Consider the following 22,010-nt stretch of genomic DNA (forward strand, 5'->3'; position numbering starts at 1 on the left):
ACGACCCTGTCCTGTCTGGGCACACTGGGATGTTCAGAGCAGGTGGGCAGAGGAGCAGAAGGGGGAGAGCTTGCTTCTGTGGAGGTGGACTGCCCACCCACATCAAGCTATCTTTCATAGACAGCTCAAGAAAAAAAGAGAAATTTAGAAGTTCAGCTAATTCAGAGGTGAGTTTAGCCAGGGATTCTTTTCATTTCATACTCTTGCATTATTTGCAAGAATGTTAATCTTGGTAATGTTTTTTAATAGCAGCAAAAGTTTTATTTTTTATATTTATTTTTTATTTTTTACATATATATATATATATATATATATATATATATATATATATATTTTTTTTTTTTGGTATTGAAGATTGAACCTGGAGGCATACACTGAGCCACATCCTCAGCCCTTTTTATTTTTTATTTTGAGATAGGGTCTTGCTAATTTACTTAGGGCCTTGCCAAATTGCTGAGGCTGGGCTCGTACTTGCAGTCCTCCTGCCTTAGCCTCCTGAGCGGCTGAGATCACAGGTGTTTGTAATACATCTTACCACAATGAGTTGAGAACTGCTGCACTTAACTGGTCGCTGTAGAAATTGGAGGTTTCCCCTCCTGTCATCTTCTACTCAGGTAGAGAGTGAAGGCAGTTTGGAGAGATGGCCCAAGCCGCATGTCACAGAATGGCCTTGAAGCCAAAGACCTGTTACCACCTTTTCAGGAAATGTCATCTGAGAAAACGCGTGCTTCCTGACATGTCGTTGTTGGAACACTGCAGCCGAGGGAGATGCTAGGTCACATGGTGCAGTGAAGCACTGCTCACTCCTGGAACTGGGCTGCAGGAACGAGGGCTGAGTGCTGAGCTCTGTGCTTCCTCTTGGGAGCCGCTTATTGATCTGTCTGCACTGGGGAAAGTTGTACCCTGAAGTATTGTTGCTCTTGAGTGTGCTCCTCAGGAGAAGGTGAGGGCCTGTGGGTGCCGGAGGGGAAGCTGCCAGCTCAGGCATGCAGATGAACGTGCAACTGTCCTGGGGTTCTTGCAAGTGTGTGAACCTGTGTTGTCCGCTCATGATATTGTGTGAGGTCCCATGGATCAGCCCTTCCTCCTGCCCAGCACACACCCTGGACGATCTGGACAGGACAAGTCAAGCATGTTGCCCCTCCAATGTGGCAAGATACACACTACCTAAAGTTTACCCCTCAGCCACGTCTAGGCATTCAGTTCAGGGGCATGGCACAAGGACAGCCACACTGCTGTGCTCCTGTCACACCTCCACCTCCAGAGCCCTTCATCTCCCCAAACTGATACTCTGTGCCCACTAAACACCAACTCCTGTCCCTCCTTCAGCTCTCAGTACTCCATCCTACCCTCTGCCTCTGTGATTTAATGACTAATGTGATTTAATGACCTCGTGAGGTGAAAACAGATGGCGTCTGTTCTGTACTGGCTTGTCAGCTCAGCATAGTTGTAACAGGTCAGTATCCCCTTTTTTTGGTACTTAACCACTGAGCCACATCCCCAGTCCTCTGTCACTTTTTAAGACTGAGTAATAGTCCACTGTGTGGACTTGCCACCTTTTGTTTATTCAGTGTGTGTCAGTGGGCATGTGGATTGCTTCCAGGCTTCGATGTTGTGATCCTGCTGCTGTAAGTGAAGGAGTGCAGATACGTGCAGATGGATACTCAGTAGGGACTTGCTGGGCCATGTGGTAAATCTGCTGTTCTGTTTTCCATGGCGGCTGCACCATTTAACATTCCTGCCAACAGTGCACAAGAATTTCAATCTCTCCACATTCTTGCCAACAATTACTTTCTGTTTTTGGACAGTAGCCCTTCTGATGGATGTAAGGTAATATCTAATTGTGATGCTGAACATGTTTTCATGTGTTTATTGGCCATTCATATTTCTTCTTTAGAAAAATATCTATTGAAGTCCTTTTCCTATTTTTTAATTGAGTTGTTGGGTTATGTTTGTTGAAGCTTCCTTGGTGTTTTAAGCCAGAGTAGGTGATATTTATTGCTCATAAAGCTAAAGGCCATAAGAAGAGGAAGTGTTTGCTATGTGCATGCAAATTGAACGACCTGTGCAACATTAAATACTGCCCTACTAGTATTTATACAATTGTAGGTTAATTTTAGAGGCATCATATTTCTTTCCCACTTTTACATTTTAGTTTACCTGACAGTATAACACCCACTCCCCCAAATCATGGCCTTTTACCCCTTGTTTTCAATACTTTATAAATATAGAAACTAAGTGTAGTTTCTCCAGACTAGCTACTTCTCTTGGATATTACTTGGGGCTCTGGGCCTGACCCCAAAGTCCTCTGAGCCCTGCCATGCCCACAGTGCCAAGGAAGTGCCCTGCAGGGTCCACTAGTGTGGCAGTGGGGATCAGCAGGTGTAGCACCAGGTTGATGGAAGGCAGATCACTGCAGGCAGCCAGGAACAAGATGGATTTTTTTCCTCTGTGGAAGTGGCCTCCCACCCGTGGGCAGGTTAAATCTGGCTGTAGGATTTGTGCTGCCCTGTGCTAGGGTGTACGAGGTGTGCCTCCCCTGGCAGGAGGCCTGGTCAACCACCCTTTTCTGCCTCCTGCTTGTTTTTGTGGCACTATTTCTGGAGAGCAGTGAATTTCTGCTTTTCCTCTGGTGTGTTTGTGACTTTAGCTGGAAAACCTTTTGTGGTTCAAAATTGTCTCCATTCAGTATTTGAATCAGTGACACAAGCTAGCGTAGGATGAGGTGCAGGGGAGGCAGCGGGAGGCGCACTCTGTCCAGGGCTGCCTGTGCTGACAGTGGTGAGCAGATTCAGGGCGCCGGCTCGGCTATTTGCATCTAAAGCCAACACTGGTGAGTGAAAGGGACTTCTTCACAGTTCTCTCCTCGGGAACACCAGAGGGCAAGTAGGCAATGTCGGGTTGGCTCTGAGTGCTTCCCTGGCCTCCACCCGCCAGCTCGTCCCCACAGTGCATCCTCTTACACTTCCAGGCCAAGAATAGCCTCGGTGCTCAGTGTGTTGAAAATAAAAATCTCAAGCATCCTGTGAGTGCTGATGATGTGGATTGCAGTTTGTGTTTTTTCTCACTACAGTGGAGAAACTTTCTAAAGAAAAGGTGTTTGCATTGCTTAGTTATTTATTGCCTTGTGGTTTATTTCCTTATTTCATAAAAAAGGAGAAGTATTAGAAAATTTCAGAATATTTAGTGGTTAAAATGTCTGTTTCTTCTGGTTTGGTTGGTGCTTATCAAACAAATGTTCCACAGGCTGATTAGCCTCAGTTATGTCTTTAAGATGAGGGGACGGCAGGGATGCTGACATTGCTAGATGTGTCAGGGTGCAGCTGACACATCTGTGGTCAGCAGATCAGGCATTACATGGCCACAAAATTCATGGTTTTGTGTCTGGTCTTGTTTTGATAGAGCATTTTGAAGTCTCAAACTCCCTTGACTGAGCGTCTCAGAACCCTTGGGAGATTCTAGTGCACGTAACATTCTCCAAAGAACCCGGGCACATCCCTGATTTCTCAAAGTGAAAACAGAATATTAGACCTTACCCTTGTACATTGAAGCTCATGATTTATCTCTGATTTAACATGATTTTTATTTTGGTCTCTGAATTGCAAATCAGATATTTATTATGTGCTTTATAAAAAAAGCCAAGCAGAGGTCTCTTTGGGAAAATATTTTAATAAAATGTATCTTTAGGGGCTGGGGATGTGGCTCAAGCGGTAACGCGCTTGCCTGGCATGCGTGGGGCACTGGGTTCGATCCTCAGCACCACATAAAAATTTTAAAAAAAACCGATATTGTGTTCACCGAAAACTAAAAAATAAATATTAAAAAGTTTTCTCTATGTCTCTCTCTTTTAAAAAAATGTATCTTTATTTCAGTATGTTAAATAGTGAAGATGAAGAGATATTCAATAATGAAGAATGTGAATATGCGTCCAAAAAAAGGAAAAAGGACCATCTCAGAAATGACACAAATACTCAAAGTAAGATCATTTTCTTCAATACTACGATGTTCTACTTGTTGAGTATGTTGATATGCGTGATTGCTTTGGTTGTGCTACCTTTTAAAAATAAGCAGTGCTATGGGTATGTCAGCAAGCACTCTGTCCAGTGTTGCCTACTGAGTTAGTGATCAGACGTTTTTATATTTCAATTGTTTGAATTTTAAGATTCAAATAAACAGAAGATGGCAAAACCCACAACGCTGCCCCACATGCTGAGGGTGGTCACAGTTCAGTTCATTCCTGAGCAGGGAAGCCAGCAGGGAAGGGGAGGACTAGATGTGGGAGGAGCTGGAGTTTGGGACATGGGATGCTGCACAGTAGAAGGGCACAGGAAGGTGGGGCAGGAACTCTCCTGACAGCATCCAGGTGTGAAGAAGGCAGGTCAGGGGAGAGGCTTTTGTTTGTGGAACACCAGAGGCATCCAGGTGATGTTACTGCAGCCATCACTAGCACTAGTTTTCTCTTCAGCTGCTAAGATGAGGGGTCATCTGATGTCATTTCCACTGCGGTATCTCAGCACCCTCAGCCCATCAGGGGACAGGGCATTTCAGTTTCCCTTGTCCCACGTAAAGCACCTTTGTTCATATAATGCATCCAGTAACTTAGTTGGCATGTCCACTGTTGAGGTTCCTTTAAGATCTTCATCTTGAAATAACTTGCCATATTTTAAAAACAACGTTAATTTTTATTTCAGGTTTTTATCGTGAAAAATGGATCTATGTCCACAAAGAAAGCACAAAAGAAGTAAGTATTTTATTATAAATAGGAGCCTATCCTGCATAGCCTCTGTTGAATATGTAATGTCACCTTAAAGGAGTTATTGTTTTTGAATATCAGGTTTGTGATTCACATTCTGATAGGTGTGTATTTGTGAGTAGCGTTTGAAGCGATGATTCACAGTTGTGTGCGTGTGCATAGGTATGACTGTGGGTTGTGAATGTGTGCATGTGCACATGTGTGGATGTGTTTGTAGTGCATATTCTACCTGAATGTGAGTGTTCTGTGTGCATATATGCATTGTGTGTTGTGTATGTTTTGTCATGCATCTGATGTATGGGATGTGGGGTGTGTGTGTGTGTGTGTGTATATATGTGAGGTATGGTGTGTGCATATGTGTGGTGTGTGCATATGTATGGTATTTGTGGTACTTGCTCTGCATATTTGTTACGTGTGCATGTGTGGTGTGTGTGTGTCTGCGCACACACTGCATGATCCCCTGTACATCTCTGAACCCACAGTGTTATTTCAGACCAGGTTGTGAGGTATGTTCTTTTGGTGGGAGCCATGGCTACAGGTGAGGATGCTCCTTGCTCTGATGTGTGTGTGTTGGAGTGAGGGTGACCATTGAGCCCCTCATTTTGTGTGGAGACTGACTCCTATGGAATTGCTCTCAATTGGAGCAGCAGAGCAGTTGGAATGCTTGCCAGCCTTTGATTTCCAGGTCAGCAAAGCTTCCTTAAGAGCCATCAAGCCCTCATTAGCTTCCAGCTCTGTTTCCTTTCTCTCTCCTTAGTGCCAAGGAAGCCTGGCCCTTATTTACCCCTCTCAAAACTTTGCATTTGCTTCCATTCACAGCAGTTGGGCAAAGTAATTCAGGGAGGAATTATTTACTACATAGTAAAAGTCAGGATAAGTTAAGTGTCCTGGAAGTATTAACAGAGGATATCTTTAAACTAGCCCAGCAGCCTAGAAACTTAGGGATTAGATTCTGAGAAAGAAAACTGTTGACCTATTTGGTGGTGGTTAGTATTGTTAAACGGGTATAACATGACTCTAGTTCTTAACATGTACTCCGGCACGCCATGGGAAGATTGGCAGAATCTAACCTACTTTGTACAAAACAAGGTATGGAGCTTGTAAAAGACTCTTCAGTATTTCACCTTCTCTGTGTTACTGCACAGATCGCAACTGGAATTTGTCTTCAGGCCACAGGGATGTCCAGGAGTCCTTGGTTAGTGTCTAATGAGCTTGGGATTGCCCAGGACTGGCACTGGGAGCTAATGGGTCCTCATCCCCCCACACACCTTCCTACTTATACCTGGCATACACCCACATGGCCTGCAAAGGCAAGCACACTTGTGTGGTTCACTCTGAACCAGACCCATTCCTTTTGTGAGATGATAGCTGTCTGGAAGAGGTGTCTGATCCAACATTTAGAATTTCATTCATTCAAAAAAGAAGAAATTAAGACTGTAAGCTGGGATGTATCTGATGTATTAGATTGCAGTCTGTATCTGTTTATTCTTTGCTTCACCATAAAATGGAAATGCTCTAGGAAAGCATTCTGCACAAGAGATGCTCAGTGGACATGTATGTTGACTGTTTCAGATAAGCGTGGGGTTGGTTTCTGCACACATTAGGACTATCCTTGGCTTGGACACAAAACCAGGAGTGCCTCCAAGGCCATATCTGAGACCAACAGACATTCTGCTACCCCAGCTTTCCCCAGTCCAGCCCCACTGGCCTGTTTGGAATCTGGGGAGTCATCTGTCACTTCTTATAGTTCCTGTCATTGTCCTCCAGTTTACATGTCCCCATAACTCTAAATTAAAACCCTACTTATAGACATTAGGTATTTGAAACGTAAAGGTGGAGTTCAGAAGCACTGCTGAGCCTCAAGTGAGTTCTGCAGACTGGGGAGGACAAGGTGCTCCATTAAGGGAGGTCTGCAGGGTAGGATAGTACTCTTCAGCTTCAGTTAGACCTTTGATCTCATTACCAGCTTTTTGGTTTTGGGTGCTGGGCACCAATACCCCTATCTTGGAAACTTGCCATCCTCAGATCCACCACATGCCTTCAGACCTCTCACCCACAGCCAGGGGGCCCTCTGAGCCTTGCACCTTGTGATTGAGCCTCCTTGTGCATGGTGTGTAGGAGTTTGGGACCCACCTTAACCATAGCACACTCCCAGCCCTGGGCAGTACAGACCTCCCTGCAGGGAAGTCCTTCTCTAGCATGTGCAATGCCAGCATCCTTGGGACTATTTGTGTCTGCCCTACCTGTCCACAGCAAAAGAAGACAGCAAGGGGCTGGGATTGTGGCTCAGTGGTAGAGCGCTTGCCTAACAGTCTGAGGCACTGGGTTCGATTCTCATTACTGCATATAAATGAATAACATTTTTTAAAAATTTAAAAAAGAAGCCACTGACGGATTCTGTAAATACATATGGAAGAAATCTTCTGTATGAAAGCAGATGTACTTTGCATCAACTTTAAAACATGTCCACATGGCCTGGCAGCCATTGATTGTTGACTGTGCGGACCACTGACTAATCTCACTCCCCTGCTTTTCAGAGGCACGGCTACTGCACTCTAGGGGAGGCGTTCAACCGCCTGGACTTCTCCAGTGCCATCCAGGATATCCGGAGGTTTACATACGTGGTCAAAGTAAGTTTTCTATTTCAAAAATAGCTTTGATGAGTCTGGGACGCGGCTCAGTGGGAGAGCACTTGCCTGGCGTACACTGGGCCTGGGTTCAATCCCAGTCCTATAGAAAGAGAAAAAAAATGCTTTGATGATTCTTTCATACCTGTTTTGAAGATGATGAATATGAAGTACCCAAGATGCTTCTTGCAGCTGCAGCAAGGTCTGCCCACTGGCTGTAGGAAGAAAAAGGCATATTCAGGAAGGAACACAGGAGTCAGCGACCTCCCTCCCGCAGGCTATCCCTGCCACCCTGGGCTCTGAGTTCCCAGAGCCACACCTTAGCTTTAGTTCCTGGGAAAGCAGGCTTTCTCCAGCACATCCTGCTATGCCTGCAGATGGGTCATGAGGCAGGACATCAGAGATGGTGTGTTTTGGTCAAGCCTCTAACCTTCTTTGCTATGCATGATTATATTTTCCCCTTTGGTCTTACTGTAGGTAGAGTTGGTCACTCTGGTCTTCATTCAGACTTTTACAACCCTGGGAATCACTCCCCAGTCTTTTTACCCCTGAGATCTTGTCCCTGTCTCCCAGTTTCTCAGATCTGTTCAGTAACGAGGTTGAAAATCTAGAAAGACACCGTGGGCCAAGACATCTGGTATTATGAGGTTTTAAAGACATTTCACCTCTCTACTGAGGATGGCTTAGTAGCCTCAGCCTCCTTGGCTGTGCTTGGTGAGGATGCAGAGGCCGAGCACCTGTGGAGGACCGCTCAGGGAAGGGCTCCCCTCCTCTGCTAAGGGACCTCAAAGTGAGCGAGCCTCCTCGTGCATGGTGTGTGGGAGTTTGGGACCACCTTAAGGGCTGCTGCTATTCCCTCGTCTTCTGTCTTCTCTTGAGGTGACTGTGGGCAAGGACTAGGCTGCACATAGTAGGTCCTTCACCATCAGGACGCAGGGTGAGAAGACAAGGACAGAAACCAAATCTCACTGTCCTGGCACCAGGAGACGTTGTTGACACTTCATCTCCCATGATTCTGCAAACTGTGATAGAAAGCAAGTGGCTTCTCAGTCATCAAAGGAAATTTGAAAACAGTGTCGGTCACCATAAGCCTCTGAAAGGTGCCGTCCTTAACGCTTGTGTGGACATTGCTCAGCGGGCCGTCACAGGGACAAGTCAAGGGCTGATGTGTTGTTGTCATGCTGCATTCGGAGCCCTGCTGTGTCACAGAGTCCTCAAACACTGTAGGCATTTCTTATTCCTGAGTGGGAGAAGAGCAGACCAGTCACCTTTCCCATGGCTTGCTGTAAGGTACTCCACTGACTTTTGCCACTGTTAAGGATTCTCTGAAGTTTGGCTTAAAGTATGAACTGGCTAGTAGGACATTCTAAAATTATCAAATTTTTTGCCAGGTACAAGTACCTTCTCTTTTCAAGAATACTTGTTTCTTAGAAAACATGGAGCATATTATTTCTCCTTTTAAGAAAATTCTTCACAAAAGGATGTCCTCCCATCTTCCAAGTTAGCAGAATTTCTTATGCAGAAAAGGATGCATTTACATATTTTGAAAACCTTTATTAAGTGTTGATTTGTGACTTGAAAGTAGCCTATTTGATTAACTCCAGGTATTTATATAATTTTTCCCCTTAACAAACATGCTAGGGGCTAGGGTTGTGGCTCAGTGGCAGAGCGCTTGCCTAGCATGTGTGAGGCACTAGGTTCCATCCTCAGCATCACATATAAATAAATGAAAAATAAAGGTACATCAACAACTAAAAAAAGTAAAATAAAAATCAAAAAACAAAACATGCTGGATGAAAGTACATGAGCAAAATGTGTTAATGCTCCTAAGGACAAGTTTTGTCAAAGAGGAAGGACAGTGAGAGACCAGCCTTGGGGCCTCCTGTGGAAGTCAGCTCCACTTGAAGGGAGCATCTTTCTCCTGACATGGGCGTCTGACCATGTAGCTCTGGGGCATGATTGACAATGATGGGGGTAGCTGGGCTGACAACAGCTTGTCTTCCAGTGGATCCCAAGCTCTATCTGAGATTGGAATCGCCTTGAGACCGTTTGCAAGTGCTGTACCCTCTTGCTTTTGTTTAACTCAGCAACTTTACCCTCTCAGCAAGGTGACTTGTGGAGCACGCCTAGTGCAGCAACTAAGGTGCTTTTACAAAATCAGAACATAAGTTAGAAAGTAGTTGGCTTGGGGGGAAGTAACAGTCTGTCTTTCTGCCAGTGCCATAAGTGTTGGACAAGGCGAGTCCCGTCTGGATTGTAAGTGAATGAAGGGTGGTCCAGGAGGGAGCTCTGCTGGAGCACCTGAGGGCTGTGTCGTAGGCGGGAGCCTGTTGAGGTCTGCAGGTAGCTGCTGAGGCTCTGGCCAGCAACCCTCGAAACCACAAACTGCACACAGGTTCAGAGAGTCAGCAGCCCCAAGGACCACAGGTTCTGTTCATTTTGAGCTAAAGACAGTGAAAATGACCTCAAAATCAAATGAGCAAACTTCATGGCATGGGAGGTTATGGAGAGCTACAGGGCAGCCGGCCAGGAGGTGGGGAGCCCTGAAGCCGACCTGCTACACTGGCTCCACCCATCACAGCTTGACTTCGGGCTGTTCTTTCTCTCTGCATCTTTTTCTGTTACCCATGCATCAGGGATGATGGTGACCACTGCCTCACAGGCATCATGAGAATCAAAGGCCATCAAATCAAGGACTTGAAGTGATGCCTCTGTGATTGCAACTCAGTTCATGCTCACGTGGGAATCTGGTGAGTCCAGAAGTCAAATTGGAGCACAGCTACTTTGCTCTGCCCAGTGCACATTGTGCTGTGAGACGAACTTAGAAATAAGACAGAGCTGAGGCTGGCTACCCTCCTCCACCCTCTCATGCCCAAGGGGTCAGAAGCCATGGTTTTGTTTGGCCTTACTGAATTTGAGCTGCATGATCAACAGAGACTAGCCTCTTTGATATGATCACATTTTCCTCTGTGGCCATTTTCATAGATGGTTCTCATAAATATTCTGACATATGAAGTAATACAAATTCTCTATTTGAAGGATGTAACTTTTACTATTTAAGATACACTTTTTGGTGATCATATTACTTAGTTTTTCTGTATCCTTGTTTAAAATTGTCAAATTTTAAGAAATAAATAAAAATCTTCCACAATATTTTTGTATTAAACAGATTTTCAAAATGCGAAAAAATTTTGCTTTAGAGCTATATCGAAACTTAGGGTTGTTATATTTTCTTTGTAAATTGTGTCTTTTGCCCTTTTATCTTAATTATCACTTTGCCCAGAATCGTCTTAGTTTGCAGATGCTGGTGTTGGCCCAGGTGGGTCCATGAGTGAGTCCTCCGTGGTGACCAGTCTAAGCCTTGTGTGAGTGACTTTGGCATCTTTCTGAAGCATTTTTCAGGCCTAATACTGGAAAGTGTCATTTGTGTTGGAGGTGGGGGTCCTCATCTCCTGGGATACCTGCTCAGTTGTAACTCGCGCTGTGCCCGGGGGACTGAGGACACCAAGGGGTGGCTCATGGAGTTGATCTGTTGATATTCGGCATTTGGTGTTAAGAAGGTTTGAGTGTGATTCTCCCTGTTTCGGTGTTTGGCGTGCTGCTCTGCACATCCTCTGGCTATCCGGGGTAATAGGAGAGTCCTCCTCCTTGCGTGCCACGTGCCAGGTGGCCTGGAGCTGGCTGGAAAGGAGGCAGGCATCCTGCATCCTAGGCAGGAGATGGAAATGATCTTGACCTTAGAAGCCCCACATACTGCAGGACCTCCCTTCTGCGGCCCTCACTGTTCTTATGGGTGAGAAACAGGTATGATGACTTTCTTTTCTCTTTCCTTTGAGGAACAGGAGCTGTTTGTGTTCTGGTCTGTTTCCTTCATGTCCTCAAATTGAATCTGTGTGGGATGGCTTTTGGGTGTTGGAGGCTCCACTTCAGTCCAGAATTCAGAATGGACAAGACGTCCATTGTCACGCAGATCTTAAGTTCCTTCTGTCAACCCTGCTTTATTAGCAGCAAAGCTAATAACCTATAGAACTGAATCCTGTCTCTGAATTGGCTCTAAACTGAGGCCGGGGCTTACAGTGCCGATTATGCCAAGAGATAGACAAGGACCTAGTTTCCAGTGTGATTCTGGACTGAGAAGAGAGGAGGGCTGGCGTGTGTTTCAGTGGTGTAGTGCTTGCCTAGGATGTGTAGGCCCTGGGCTCCATCCTCAGCACACCACAGCAAGTGCACAAAAGCATACACATACTGAGAGCTTAGGCACAGGACTGAATTTCAGCGCTGGTTTCTCAGCTTCACCGGGCTCGTGCTGACCTGACCTCTGGTCAAAGCCCTGGCTCTGCTTCTGTGTCATTTCAGCACAGAGTTTTCCCATAGAAACACATGGAAGCTGCAGAATGTTTGTTCAGAAGATTACCACGGGACTGTCGTATTTATAATGCTATTTGTGGGCTGTGTGAGTTAGCATTTTCTTCTCTCTCTCTGGAAAACAAATCCCCCAAGAAGAAGGAAGGGATGACAAATTCCATTTTCCAAGAAATAGACAGATGCAGTTCGTGGACTTTGTGAGATGCGTAAGGCCTCCCACACAGCCAGTACTGGTAGAAATGCCAGAGGCAGACTGAGCAAATGTGCTTAGGTGGCAGAGACTCGCCACCCCCTGCATGAGGAGCCCTGGGTACCGGACCCTGCCACAGTAAGAGCAGAGGCTAGTGTGAGGCTAGCTGCGAAGGGCTTCTCCAACCAGTCATATCAGAGATGGGCTCCAGGGTTGTCCACGTGTGCAGCCATGCAGGAGAGAGCCGGACATAGATGAGCTTGGCAGCTGCCCTGGTTCTCCTCCTGGAGTCTCCTGCAGAACAGGGCCCAGGAAATTCTGCCTACCCAGAAGCAGACATAAAAGAGAAGATAGCTTTTACCACATGATCATTCTCTGAAGAAAATATGGAAAGAGCAGCTAAATGAACACCAGAAAAATATATCCATGAAGCAGGGTGGATGCCATAACCACATCTCAACATGATGGAGGACCAGAAACCGAGCCAGTGAGGCAGTTCTGCAAAGGCAGGCTCAGGACAGAAGCTGAAGAAAGATGTTAGCACAACCAAGGAGGTGAGGGGAGAGGCAGGTGAGCCTGCAGAAAAGGTCAGAGGCTCTGGGGCACTGGAGAAGCCCAGGGGGGTAGAGGTGAAAGCCTCGCAGACATCAGAACGGAGCAACACGGTCGTCTCAGGACTAAGAGGCTCAGCACAGCTGCAGAGGACACGGGGTGGTGGTGCCCTCTCCAGATCCTCAGAGAGCAGCACTGGGGAAGGCCCTCTCCCCGCGGCAGAGCAGACCCAGGCCCAGGCCGTGGCTGGTGTGTGAGTCGGCTGCGGCTCCACCCAGGTGCAGGGCCTGAGGCAAAGCGAGGGACTTGCTGCAGGGAAACAAACCAGAATCCTCACAGAGAGGGAAGAATGGGCCCTCAGACTGCTCCTTCTTGGTTAGGCAATGGAGGAGTCCTTGCTGGATCCTCGTGGACTGTGTGTCTAAACAGCATTTTGTTTGGAGGCTGCAGACAGGCAGCACTGACCACATAGGAACACAGATGATACTGTTTTCGCGTATATTTAGAAAACTTTAATTGTCACATAATAATTGAACAGATTTGTGAGGTACAGTGTTCTGGCCACATAGTTCATAACTAGCTTGTCCATTTCCTCACACGCTCATTACTTCTTTGTGGCAAGTACATTCAAGACCACTCTGCGTGTTTTGGGATCCACGGTGGTGTTGTTAGGGACCTTCAGTGCGCCTCCTGTCCAGCTGTGGTGTGCACAGGTCAGCCAAGCCTCTGCTAACACTGTGGTACTGTCTTCTGTGAGAACAGCTGCTGAAGGTTCCACATGAGAGAGACTGAGTCTGGCTTATTTCACATAACACAATCATTTCCATTTCCATCGGTGTTGTCTCCAAAGGCTGCATTTGTACACTGATTTTTATCCTGCACCTTCCTGAATTTGATTTTTAGTTCTAGTAGTTTTTTGGCAGTGAGATCTTGTCATCTGCCAGCGGTGACAGTTTGACTTCCTCTGGTCTGATTGGGATGCCCTGGCTAGGATTTCCAGGATCGTATTGACTGACAGTGCACAGTGGGCATCTGGTCCCATCCAGACTAGAGAGTTCTCAGCTGCCCCTCCAGGATGCTGGAGGCTGGGGGCGTGTGCTGTGTGCCTTCCGTCCTACTTGTGTCAATGGTTTTTGTCCTGAAGGATGTTGACTTCCATCAGCTGCTCTATCCAAGCAACCTTGTGGATTTTGCCTTGATGAGTGGTGTGCATGTTTCCTGACTGCTTCCCTGACCATCACGCGAGTCGTCTTGACATGCTGCTGGCCCCGGTTGCTAGAGTTCTGTGGGCCTTTGTCCCCCAGGATGCTGGCTGGTGGTGTTCTGTTGTGTTCTAGTCTGATTTTGGCACCAGGCCATGCTGGCCTCCTAGAATGCATTAGAATAATTCCTCCCTCCACCATGTGGCCAGCGCATTGGTTTCATTAATGAGGTTCTTGGCATAAAAGTTAGCTAGCAGAGATCGAAATAAACACACAGACTCAGTTACCTTTTTCTATGACCAGGTCCAAGACGGCTCCCCTCTCTGGTTCCTTCCTCTAACCGCCCGGCAGGGCAGCAAGGATTACTCAGGGCTAGCAGGAGAGGGAGAGAGAACACGCCAGAGAGTAGCCTTTTATTGGGGAACAAGAAATCCAGGGGAGAATTCCATCCAATGAAGGTTGAGGGGGGCTGCACTCCAAGGTCAGGGTCAGTGATTGGGCCTCCGGGGTCAGTGGTCAGTCACACCCCCACATGGACGGGTTCTCTTATCAGGAGAGGGCCGGGAAAGCTCCGACACAGCCAGAGCTCCTCAGACCCTAACCGGGAGTCGCCCAGTCACGTGTGAGAATGGCTCCCCACACCTCCCCTCCTTGGTGTAATCTGAGAAGAAGTGGAATTAGTTCTTCAAGTGCTTGGCAGAACTCAGCAGTGGAGCTGGGTAGTCCTGGACTTTTCTGGGACAGGGATTTTATTCCTTGCTCAGGCTTGTAACTCACCGTTGATCTGTACAGGTTTTCTGTTTCCTGGTGATTCAGTCTTCGTAAGTTGTGTGCTTCAGGAGTTTCCTCTAGAAGGTAGTGTAGAAGGATCTGTCTGAAATGGTCACAGCTCCTGTTTTTAGTCCAGATCTTGGCGATCATGAGCATTTTTGAGGAAACTAACTTCAACCAATTAAGCGATGGCTAGGAAAGCAGTGGCAACAGAAGTGGACATCAGCAGCGGCCCAGTGCACTAACTGTGGCCGGGAGGTGACATGCACGGACCAGGGTGCAGGACGGAAGTGAATGTCCTAGACCCTGGCAGTGAAGAGGTGGTGCAGCTTGCAACACAAGGTGGGGAAAGGGCCACAGGGCAAGGGGGAGGGGCAAGAGAATGTCAGCTTTACCCTGAGGTTTTGGAAACCACTGGAACTGAGACACGCTGTCGAGGTTCAGGAGGGTGAGAGAACAGTGCTGGGTTAAATTACAAAAGTAACTTCTGGGGTGAATACACAAACTTTCCTACGTTCTAAAGGAAAATGAGGAGGGCTGGGGATGTGGCTCAAGCAGTAGCACGCTCACCTGGCATGTGTGCGGCCCGGGTTCGATCCTCAGCACCACATACAGACAAAGATGTTGTGTCTGCCAAATACTAAAAAATAAATATTAAAAAATTATCTCTCCCTCTCTCTCCTCTCTCTCACTCTTTCTTAAAAAAAAAAAAAGTTTAAAGGAAAATGAGGACTTTCTTTAAAAGTTACCAAACAAAAATATGTCATACAAATAAGGCCAAACCCACGTTGAATCAGTAAAGATAGGCTGATTAGGCCAGAGGTTTCCAGATAGAACCAGAAAGCAGAGCGACTCCAGGCTGTGCCAGAGCAGCACACCAAAATGCAGACTCTTGGGGGAGGGCAGTGGGCTCAAACCAGGAGGAGAGGTATGGAAGAAAAGCACATCAGGTGTGTGAGGCCAGCATGGGGAGGGTGCTGTGTGAGGCCCGAGGGCAGGCAGAGGTGGATGTGTGCACTCTTCATGCCTAGAGTGAGGCTTGCACCTTGCAGATCCCAAGTGGTCCTCACTGTGGGGCCCTCGATGTTCTGCCAGTGTTGCTGAAAGAGCTGCAGCATGGCATGGCTTCTGCTCTCAGTTTCCAAAGGGAAGGGCCTGTTGACTTTCTGATTGTGTGGTCAGCAAACAACCATGAATCTGGCTGTGAAATCGCATCACAGGGTCTGATCAGGACAGGCACACCCACATCCCCATCCTGTAGCCTCCTGTTGAGCACCGGCACAGGCCTGGAGGGCAGAAGGCATCCTGCCCAATGGCCTTCCTGGAGTGTTCCCAGGGTGAGACAAGTGATAGCCATTTCCTATATGGATGCAGATGCCCAGGGCTGGCCAGGAGCCTCGGTCCAGGTGTCTTCCTTCTGCACTGTGCCTTGTCACCATGCTTGTGTTCCATGTCACATGGATTTGAAGATGCTCACTTTCTTTTCCCTCTCTCCTTAGCTATTGCAGCTGATTGCAAAATCCCAGTTGACTTCGTTGAGTGGTGTTGCACAGAAGAATTACTTCAACATTCTGGATAAAATTGTTCAGAAGGGTAAGACAATCACTGATGTTTCCAATAATCTGAATCCTCATTAGAAATTGAGGGCAAGAAGGGATTTTCTTTTATCTTTCCCCAGTATTTATGTAGTGAAAAACAACAATACAGACACATGACAACGTCAGACAGGAAGGCGGGTTGTCCCTGAAGTCCCAGAGTTCTTTGAGTTCCGGTTTTCTTTCTGAAATCTCTCTTGGCACACCAGAGAACCAGTCTCCCAGTTCTACAGAGCCACTGTGCCTTCTCGTGGTCAGCCAGCTACACTTTACTTGACTGAGTGGCTCCACAAACAGCAAGATGGTGATTCATTCACTCTGGCCAATAATCACACGAGCCAATAATTCTATGATAATATTATTTTAAATTTAATGAGCTTGCTTTTGTTATTGTAGCAGCAGTCAGTAGAGGGAAGTTTAAATTTTATACCATTAGTTTAGTGCACATATAAAACTTAAATATTCTCTTTATGACAAGTACAAAAAAAGTGTATACTGACCATTTTAAAGGCAAAATTGTAGCTCCAGCTGAAGATTTGCTGATAAAATGTAAAATTTTTAAAAATCTCATTGTACTTGGGATATCTCAAAAATGAAGCCAGTTTAGGCTGTAATAAAATTACACACTTTTTTTTTTTATTGTGGTAAAATACACCTGATGTTTACCACTCTGACCATTGTTAAGTGTATAGTTCGGCAGCGTTGCGTGCATCACCACCATCCATCTCAAGAACATCTTCGATGCCCAGTTGAATTCTGCCCCCATGGAACACCAGTGCTGGCCCCTGGCATCCACACCCTGTGTTCTGATGTGATTCTGATTGTTGATACTTCAGGGAAGTAGAAGTGCACTGTCACAACCTGCATGATGTTTACTCCATTTCCCCAAACTAGGGCAGTGAGTCAGATTAGAAATAGCAAAGATATGAGAAATTTAAGAAACAAAGACAAGACAGAAATGAGTGAAACAGCAGGATCCGATGGGGACTGGATCTAACAAAGAGCGAGAGTCTGCATCTCATTTTCATAGGCAGGAACATCAAGTGTGTCAGTGTGACCAGCTTTCTTGAGGAAAACAGGGTGAAGATGGGAAAAATAAGTCGTTTGGGGCTTGGCAGGTTACGCCCATCTCCTCTACCTCTGGGCAGCTGCGATTTGAAATCAAGCCTTTCTGAACTAGTGAGTTCCATGACAAACAGAATTTCCCCTGTCAACAGGAATCAACTTGCAAATGGCATTCCCCCAGGCACCCTGCACTACGTACGAGTTCCCACGAGCAGTGAGTGTTTCACTGTCCAGGGTCTCACACAGTTCAGAGCAATGACTTGTCAGCTGCCCACGACAGTGCACCATCCTTGTCCTTGCAAGGCTTGCATTCGCTCCACCCAGGGTCTTCTGGGTTCGTGGTGGGCGGCACCTCAGTCTTCTGCTTAAGGCTGATACTCCATCAGGAGGGTGGGTCAGTAGACACCTGGGTGTGAGGCTAGACCGTGTACAGTGTGGCTCACTACATCAGCCCGTGACGTTGTGTTCCTTTTCCAGTGCTCTGTGACCACCAGAACCCTCGCCTGATCAAGAACCTCCTGCAGGACCTGAGCTCCACCCTCTGCACCCTCATTAGAGGGGTAGGGAAGTCAGTGTTGGTGGGCAACATCAACATTTGGATTTGCCGTTTAGAAACTGTCCTTAACTGGCAACAACAGCTACAGAACCTTCAGATGACGAAGGTATGAGCGTCTTTCTTCTTTAAAATATTGTTTAATTGACACGTAGTCACTATGTGCACTTATGTACAGAGTGGCACTTAGTGTGTACAGTGCAACGATCATGTCAGGGTGATTGGCGTATCTGTCACCTCAGACAGTGCCATTTCTTTGAGTTGGGAACATTCAAAATTCTCTGTTATCTGCTTTGAAATATTCAATTAGTTTATTGTCAATCATCATTATCCTCCGGTGCCACAGAACATGAGCCATGACCCTCCCATTCAGCAACACCTGGACCTGTTACCTCCTATTCCATCCTCCTTCCCACCTGGCAACCACTCTTCCTCTGTTCTGTGGATCAGCTTTAGCTTCCACAAATGAAAAGGCGTGGTGCTTGTCCTTCTGGGCCTGACTTATTTCACTTAACATAGTATGTTCTAGTTCCATCCATTTTGCTGCAAATGACAGGATTCTATTATCTTTGGGGCTGAATAGTGTCCCACTGTGTATATACGTCTTCTTTATTCATCCATCAGTGGGCACCAGGGTCGATACATAGCACAGCTGTTGCCATTGATGCTGCAGAGGATGTGCCGGGCAGGTGTTTCCCCACCCCATGGGCTCGGGTTCCTTTGGATGTGTAGCCCGAGGTGGAGTGACTGGATCGCACTGAAGATCTGTCTGAGGTTTGAGGGACCTCCACACTGTTCTCCACATGGCTGTACTACTTGGCACTCCTGTCAACCAGGTCTCCAGCCTTTGTTTTGCCTCTTGATGATAACAGCCATTAGGACTGTGGTGAGGGGTACTTCTGAGGATCAGTGATGCTGCATGTTTTCATGCAACTGTGCCATTTCTGTGTCCTCTCTTGAGACATGTTGTTCAATTAGGTGGCCCATTTTAAACTGGATTTTTGGAGTTTCCTTTGTGTTCCAGAAATTAACTCCTTGCTGGATGAGCAAGCTCAAGCACTTCTCCCATTCTGCATGTCTTACTTCACGGGATGAGTCGCTCCCCTGTTGTGGTCTCCCTTGCTGTGTAGAAGCTTTTTAGTCTGATAAGCTCTGATTTGCCAGTTTTTGCTTTTGTTGCCTGTGCTTTTGGAGCTGGCAGCAAGCGCACTGTCTCACAAGCAAGGTGCGTCTAGAGCGCGCCAGTGATAGAAGCACCAGCTGGTGTGTGCTGGCTGGGCTTGGGGTGGTCTCTGGGTGGCACTGATCTGGAGCATTCGATGGCTTCTCTCTGTGCTGGCTTCAGGCCACCCAGAGGTCAGCTGGTTCACAGAACTCCTCCAGGTGGCAAAACTGGCTCCGGGTGCTTGTCGGGCCTGCAGGCTTTCCCAGCAGGGGTCTCCAAGCCCAGGGCCGGCAGCACCTGCACTAGGGGCTGTTGAGGACCTGACATTGCAGGCGCATGGGGTACTAGGGAATGGGCCTTATTGGCTCTGAAGCAGGCGAGAGGGGAGTGAACAGTACGCTGGTGCCCGGGCCTTGCCTGTGGGTGGGGTGGGAGCAGGCCAGGACCCTGAGGTGGCAGGCACTGTCCAGGCCAACTGATGTTGTGCCAGTCCTCCATTACATAAAGGGGACTGTGACTGTAGGGCTTCCAGAGGTGGGATTGGTGACATTCACTGCAGCCCAAGCCCATCCCACAGCCCAAAGGGTGTTGCTCCTTGGTCAGCCTGGCCTAGTCAGCAGAGGGCTCTGCCTGCCATAGCAGTGTCCAGGAGGCCTCCCTGCCTCACCTGCAAATGGCCTGCATATTTATAGGTACAGTGGGGCCCTTAAGCTGGACCTGGGAACAGGTGCTATGCTGCCCCTTGGCTCTGAACCTCACTGGTCCAGGAGTCTCTCTGTTGCTTTGTGCCTAATCTTCATGGCACTGGCAGTAGGACAGACTCAGACAGTGCCACTGTTTGGGTCTGCTTAGATGCACACTGCCTCCTGTGGGACTCTGCCCTGTGCTGGACAGCAGGGACGGGAATGGCTTCCACTTGAGCCACAAGCACTTGGCTCATCAGTAGCAAGGGATGCTCGCCCATTCTTGGACTAGGTCCGCCACCCCTGGTCCCATCAGCCGAGAAGACAGAAACAGACCACAGGATCCTGTCCGGAATGTCAGGGCACAGTGTCCCCCTGCAGAGGATGATGGCAGAACACTGCACTCCCAGAAATCTAGTGATTTCCTGAACCAAACCCCAAAGTTAGTTCATCCTGCAAAACCAGATGGTCAGTGTCCACTTCTGCAGGAGTATGGGACGAGTGCCAACTGTCTTCACAGTGGAGTGCAGTGACCGGTGGGGATGAGAGACTCAGGAAGCACAAGCAGAAGCTGCCGCAGTGCCACAGACCCAGGCTTCATCTCAGGACATTAGGAAGAAGTGCTCCCAGGGAAGGTGTGGGAACACCGACACAGCTGGACCAAGGCCCAGAGAGCCCAGGGGGTGAGCCCAAACCCCACTAATCACCTGGCCAGCCTCACAGTGCAGCTGAGCTGGCCCACCACCCAGGCTTCATGTTACCCCCGGCCTCTGCCTTTCTGCATCCCCTCAAGTGCAGGCACAGCTTGTGCTCAAGCTGCATGAAGGGAGGACATGGCTTTGCGCGCGCGCGCGTGTGTGTGTGTGTGTGTGTGTGTGTGTGTGTACTCACATAGGCTGGCAGCCAGAGGGGGCACCTTGGGCTTGTGGGGTAAGCACACAAATGGAGCATATGGAGGCAGATGGCTGTAGGTAACGGCGTGTCCCCTGCAGACGCACTGAGTGGACCTTGCTATGTGACGTAACACGCAGCCATATCACCAAACACCTATGCCTCAGACATCAGGCTGCACCACACACACACACACAGACAAGTTCTGCTTCTAGTTATATCTTAATATGGGAAAGTAAGACTTTTAAACAATAGCTAAAATAATGCTGAAGGGGCCTGTGAAGACGCTGTCTCTGAAACATGTTCTGGTCACATTAACGCTTCCCCTGTTTGGAGCCCACTTCTCCCGGGCGTGCCCTGAAACAGCCGGTGAAACTCAGCTCTGAACATGAGCATAGAGCTGGTGTGTGGAGTGTGTGGCCTTCTGGCAGGGCGAGTCCCTAAGGCACCAGTCCTGCCCCAGGTCGCTGTGGGGGAGCTCTGGGGTGTAGCCCACCGTCCTTGGAGGGCTTGTGCCTCCACCTTCTCAGGCATCGCTGGGGTTCCTCTCTGCTTTTGTGTGACGACAGCTGCTGCTGCCTCAACAAGATGCTGTCCATGTTTCCTTCCAGCAGGTGAACGATGGCCTCACCCTCAGTGACCTGCCATTACACACGCTGAGCAACATCCTCCATCGCTTCTCAGACGGCTGGGATGTCGTCACCCTGGGCCAGGTGACGCCCACCCTGTACGTGCTCAGCGAGGACAGGCAACTGTGGAAGAAGCTGTGTCAGTACCATTTTGCTGAAAAGCAGGTGGGTGTGTGCATGACACTTGGCTGCAGAGGCCCGTGTGCCCTGCCAGGTCTGTCCTGGCCTCTAGAGAGAGGGCTGAGGCTCCAGTTCTGAGCATCAGGATGATCAGGCTGTATTTTCCATATTTAAAAAGAACCATGATTCTGAAAATCACCCAGAAAAAACTAGCACAGCCACAGCATGTTCTCTGTCCCACTTGTTGGTGACAAGTTCCCCAGGGTCCCCTTCATCTAACGAGCTAATCTCCAGCTCTGCCTTTTTACCAAGCTGTGTGTCCTGGAAAAGCCTCACAGCTCTGGGAGGCCTGGCTTCCTGTCCCCACTCACAGCTCTCACGGGAGAGTCCCCAGGCACACACGTGTGTTCAGGGCAGCCTGCCTAGGGCCTTTCCCATCCATGGCCAAGTCCTGCTGGACTGCTTCAGAGCCTCTGCAGAGCCGACTCTGCACACAAGGGAGGGCAGATGACACCCTGTGCAGCTCACCAGACATCACTCCAATTAAGTACTATGAGCACTGGGTGTGTGCAGATGTGGGACGGAACATGCGCTTTCAGGGCCAGGCGTAGCTTAGTAACAGACCCTGAAAAACAAGCAGGCATATTAGAAATGTGTGAACAGGGCGCAGGTGGGAAGCATCCTCATGGTGAAACCAACAGAAGTGAGCTTGGACCGGTCGTTTCAAGTGACCAACAGGCTTGACTTGAGCTTCTGATGTGGGTGAGGGATTCAGAGTCAGAAAACATGGGCGAGTGGGCTGCTCCCCTTGTGCATGGGTGGGCACCGTGCTGGCAGAAGGGGGCAACC

General features: G+C 48.1%; 1 protein-coding gene across 6 annotated transcripts in view; it reads left to right on the forward strand.

Annotated features, from left to right (window-relative positions):
• Positions 1-22,010, forward strand: part of Fbxo25 (F-box protein 25) — a 52,739-nt gene that overhangs the window by 25,019 nt on the left and 5,710 nt on the right. For 5 of the 6 annotated variants that reach the window (XM_076853489.2, XM_076853491.2, XM_076853490.2 and 2 more), the window contains 6 exons: positions 3,873-3,976; positions 4,692-4,741; positions 7,291-7,383; positions 15,960-16,053; positions 17,598-17,782; positions 21,024-21,206. In XM_076853489.2, the coding sequence (XP_076709604.1) occupies positions 3,873-3,976; positions 4,692-4,741; positions 7,291-7,383; positions 15,960-16,053; positions 17,598-17,782; positions 21,024-21,206 (709 nt within the window). The remainder of the gene's footprint in view (positions 1-3,872; positions 3,977-4,691; positions 4,742-7,290; positions 7,384-15,959; positions 16,054-17,597; positions 17,783-21,023; positions 21,207-22,010) is intronic. The other variant, XM_076853494.2, reaches the window with a different exon arrangement.

Source organism: Callospermophilus lateralis, chromosome 4 (genome assembly GCF_048772815.1).
Source record: "Callospermophilus lateralis isolate mCalLat2 chromosome 4, mCalLat2.hap1, whole genome shotgun sequence".
Lineage (NCBI taxonomy): Eukaryota > Metazoa > Chordata > Mammalia > Rodentia > Sciuridae > Callospermophilus > Callospermophilus lateralis.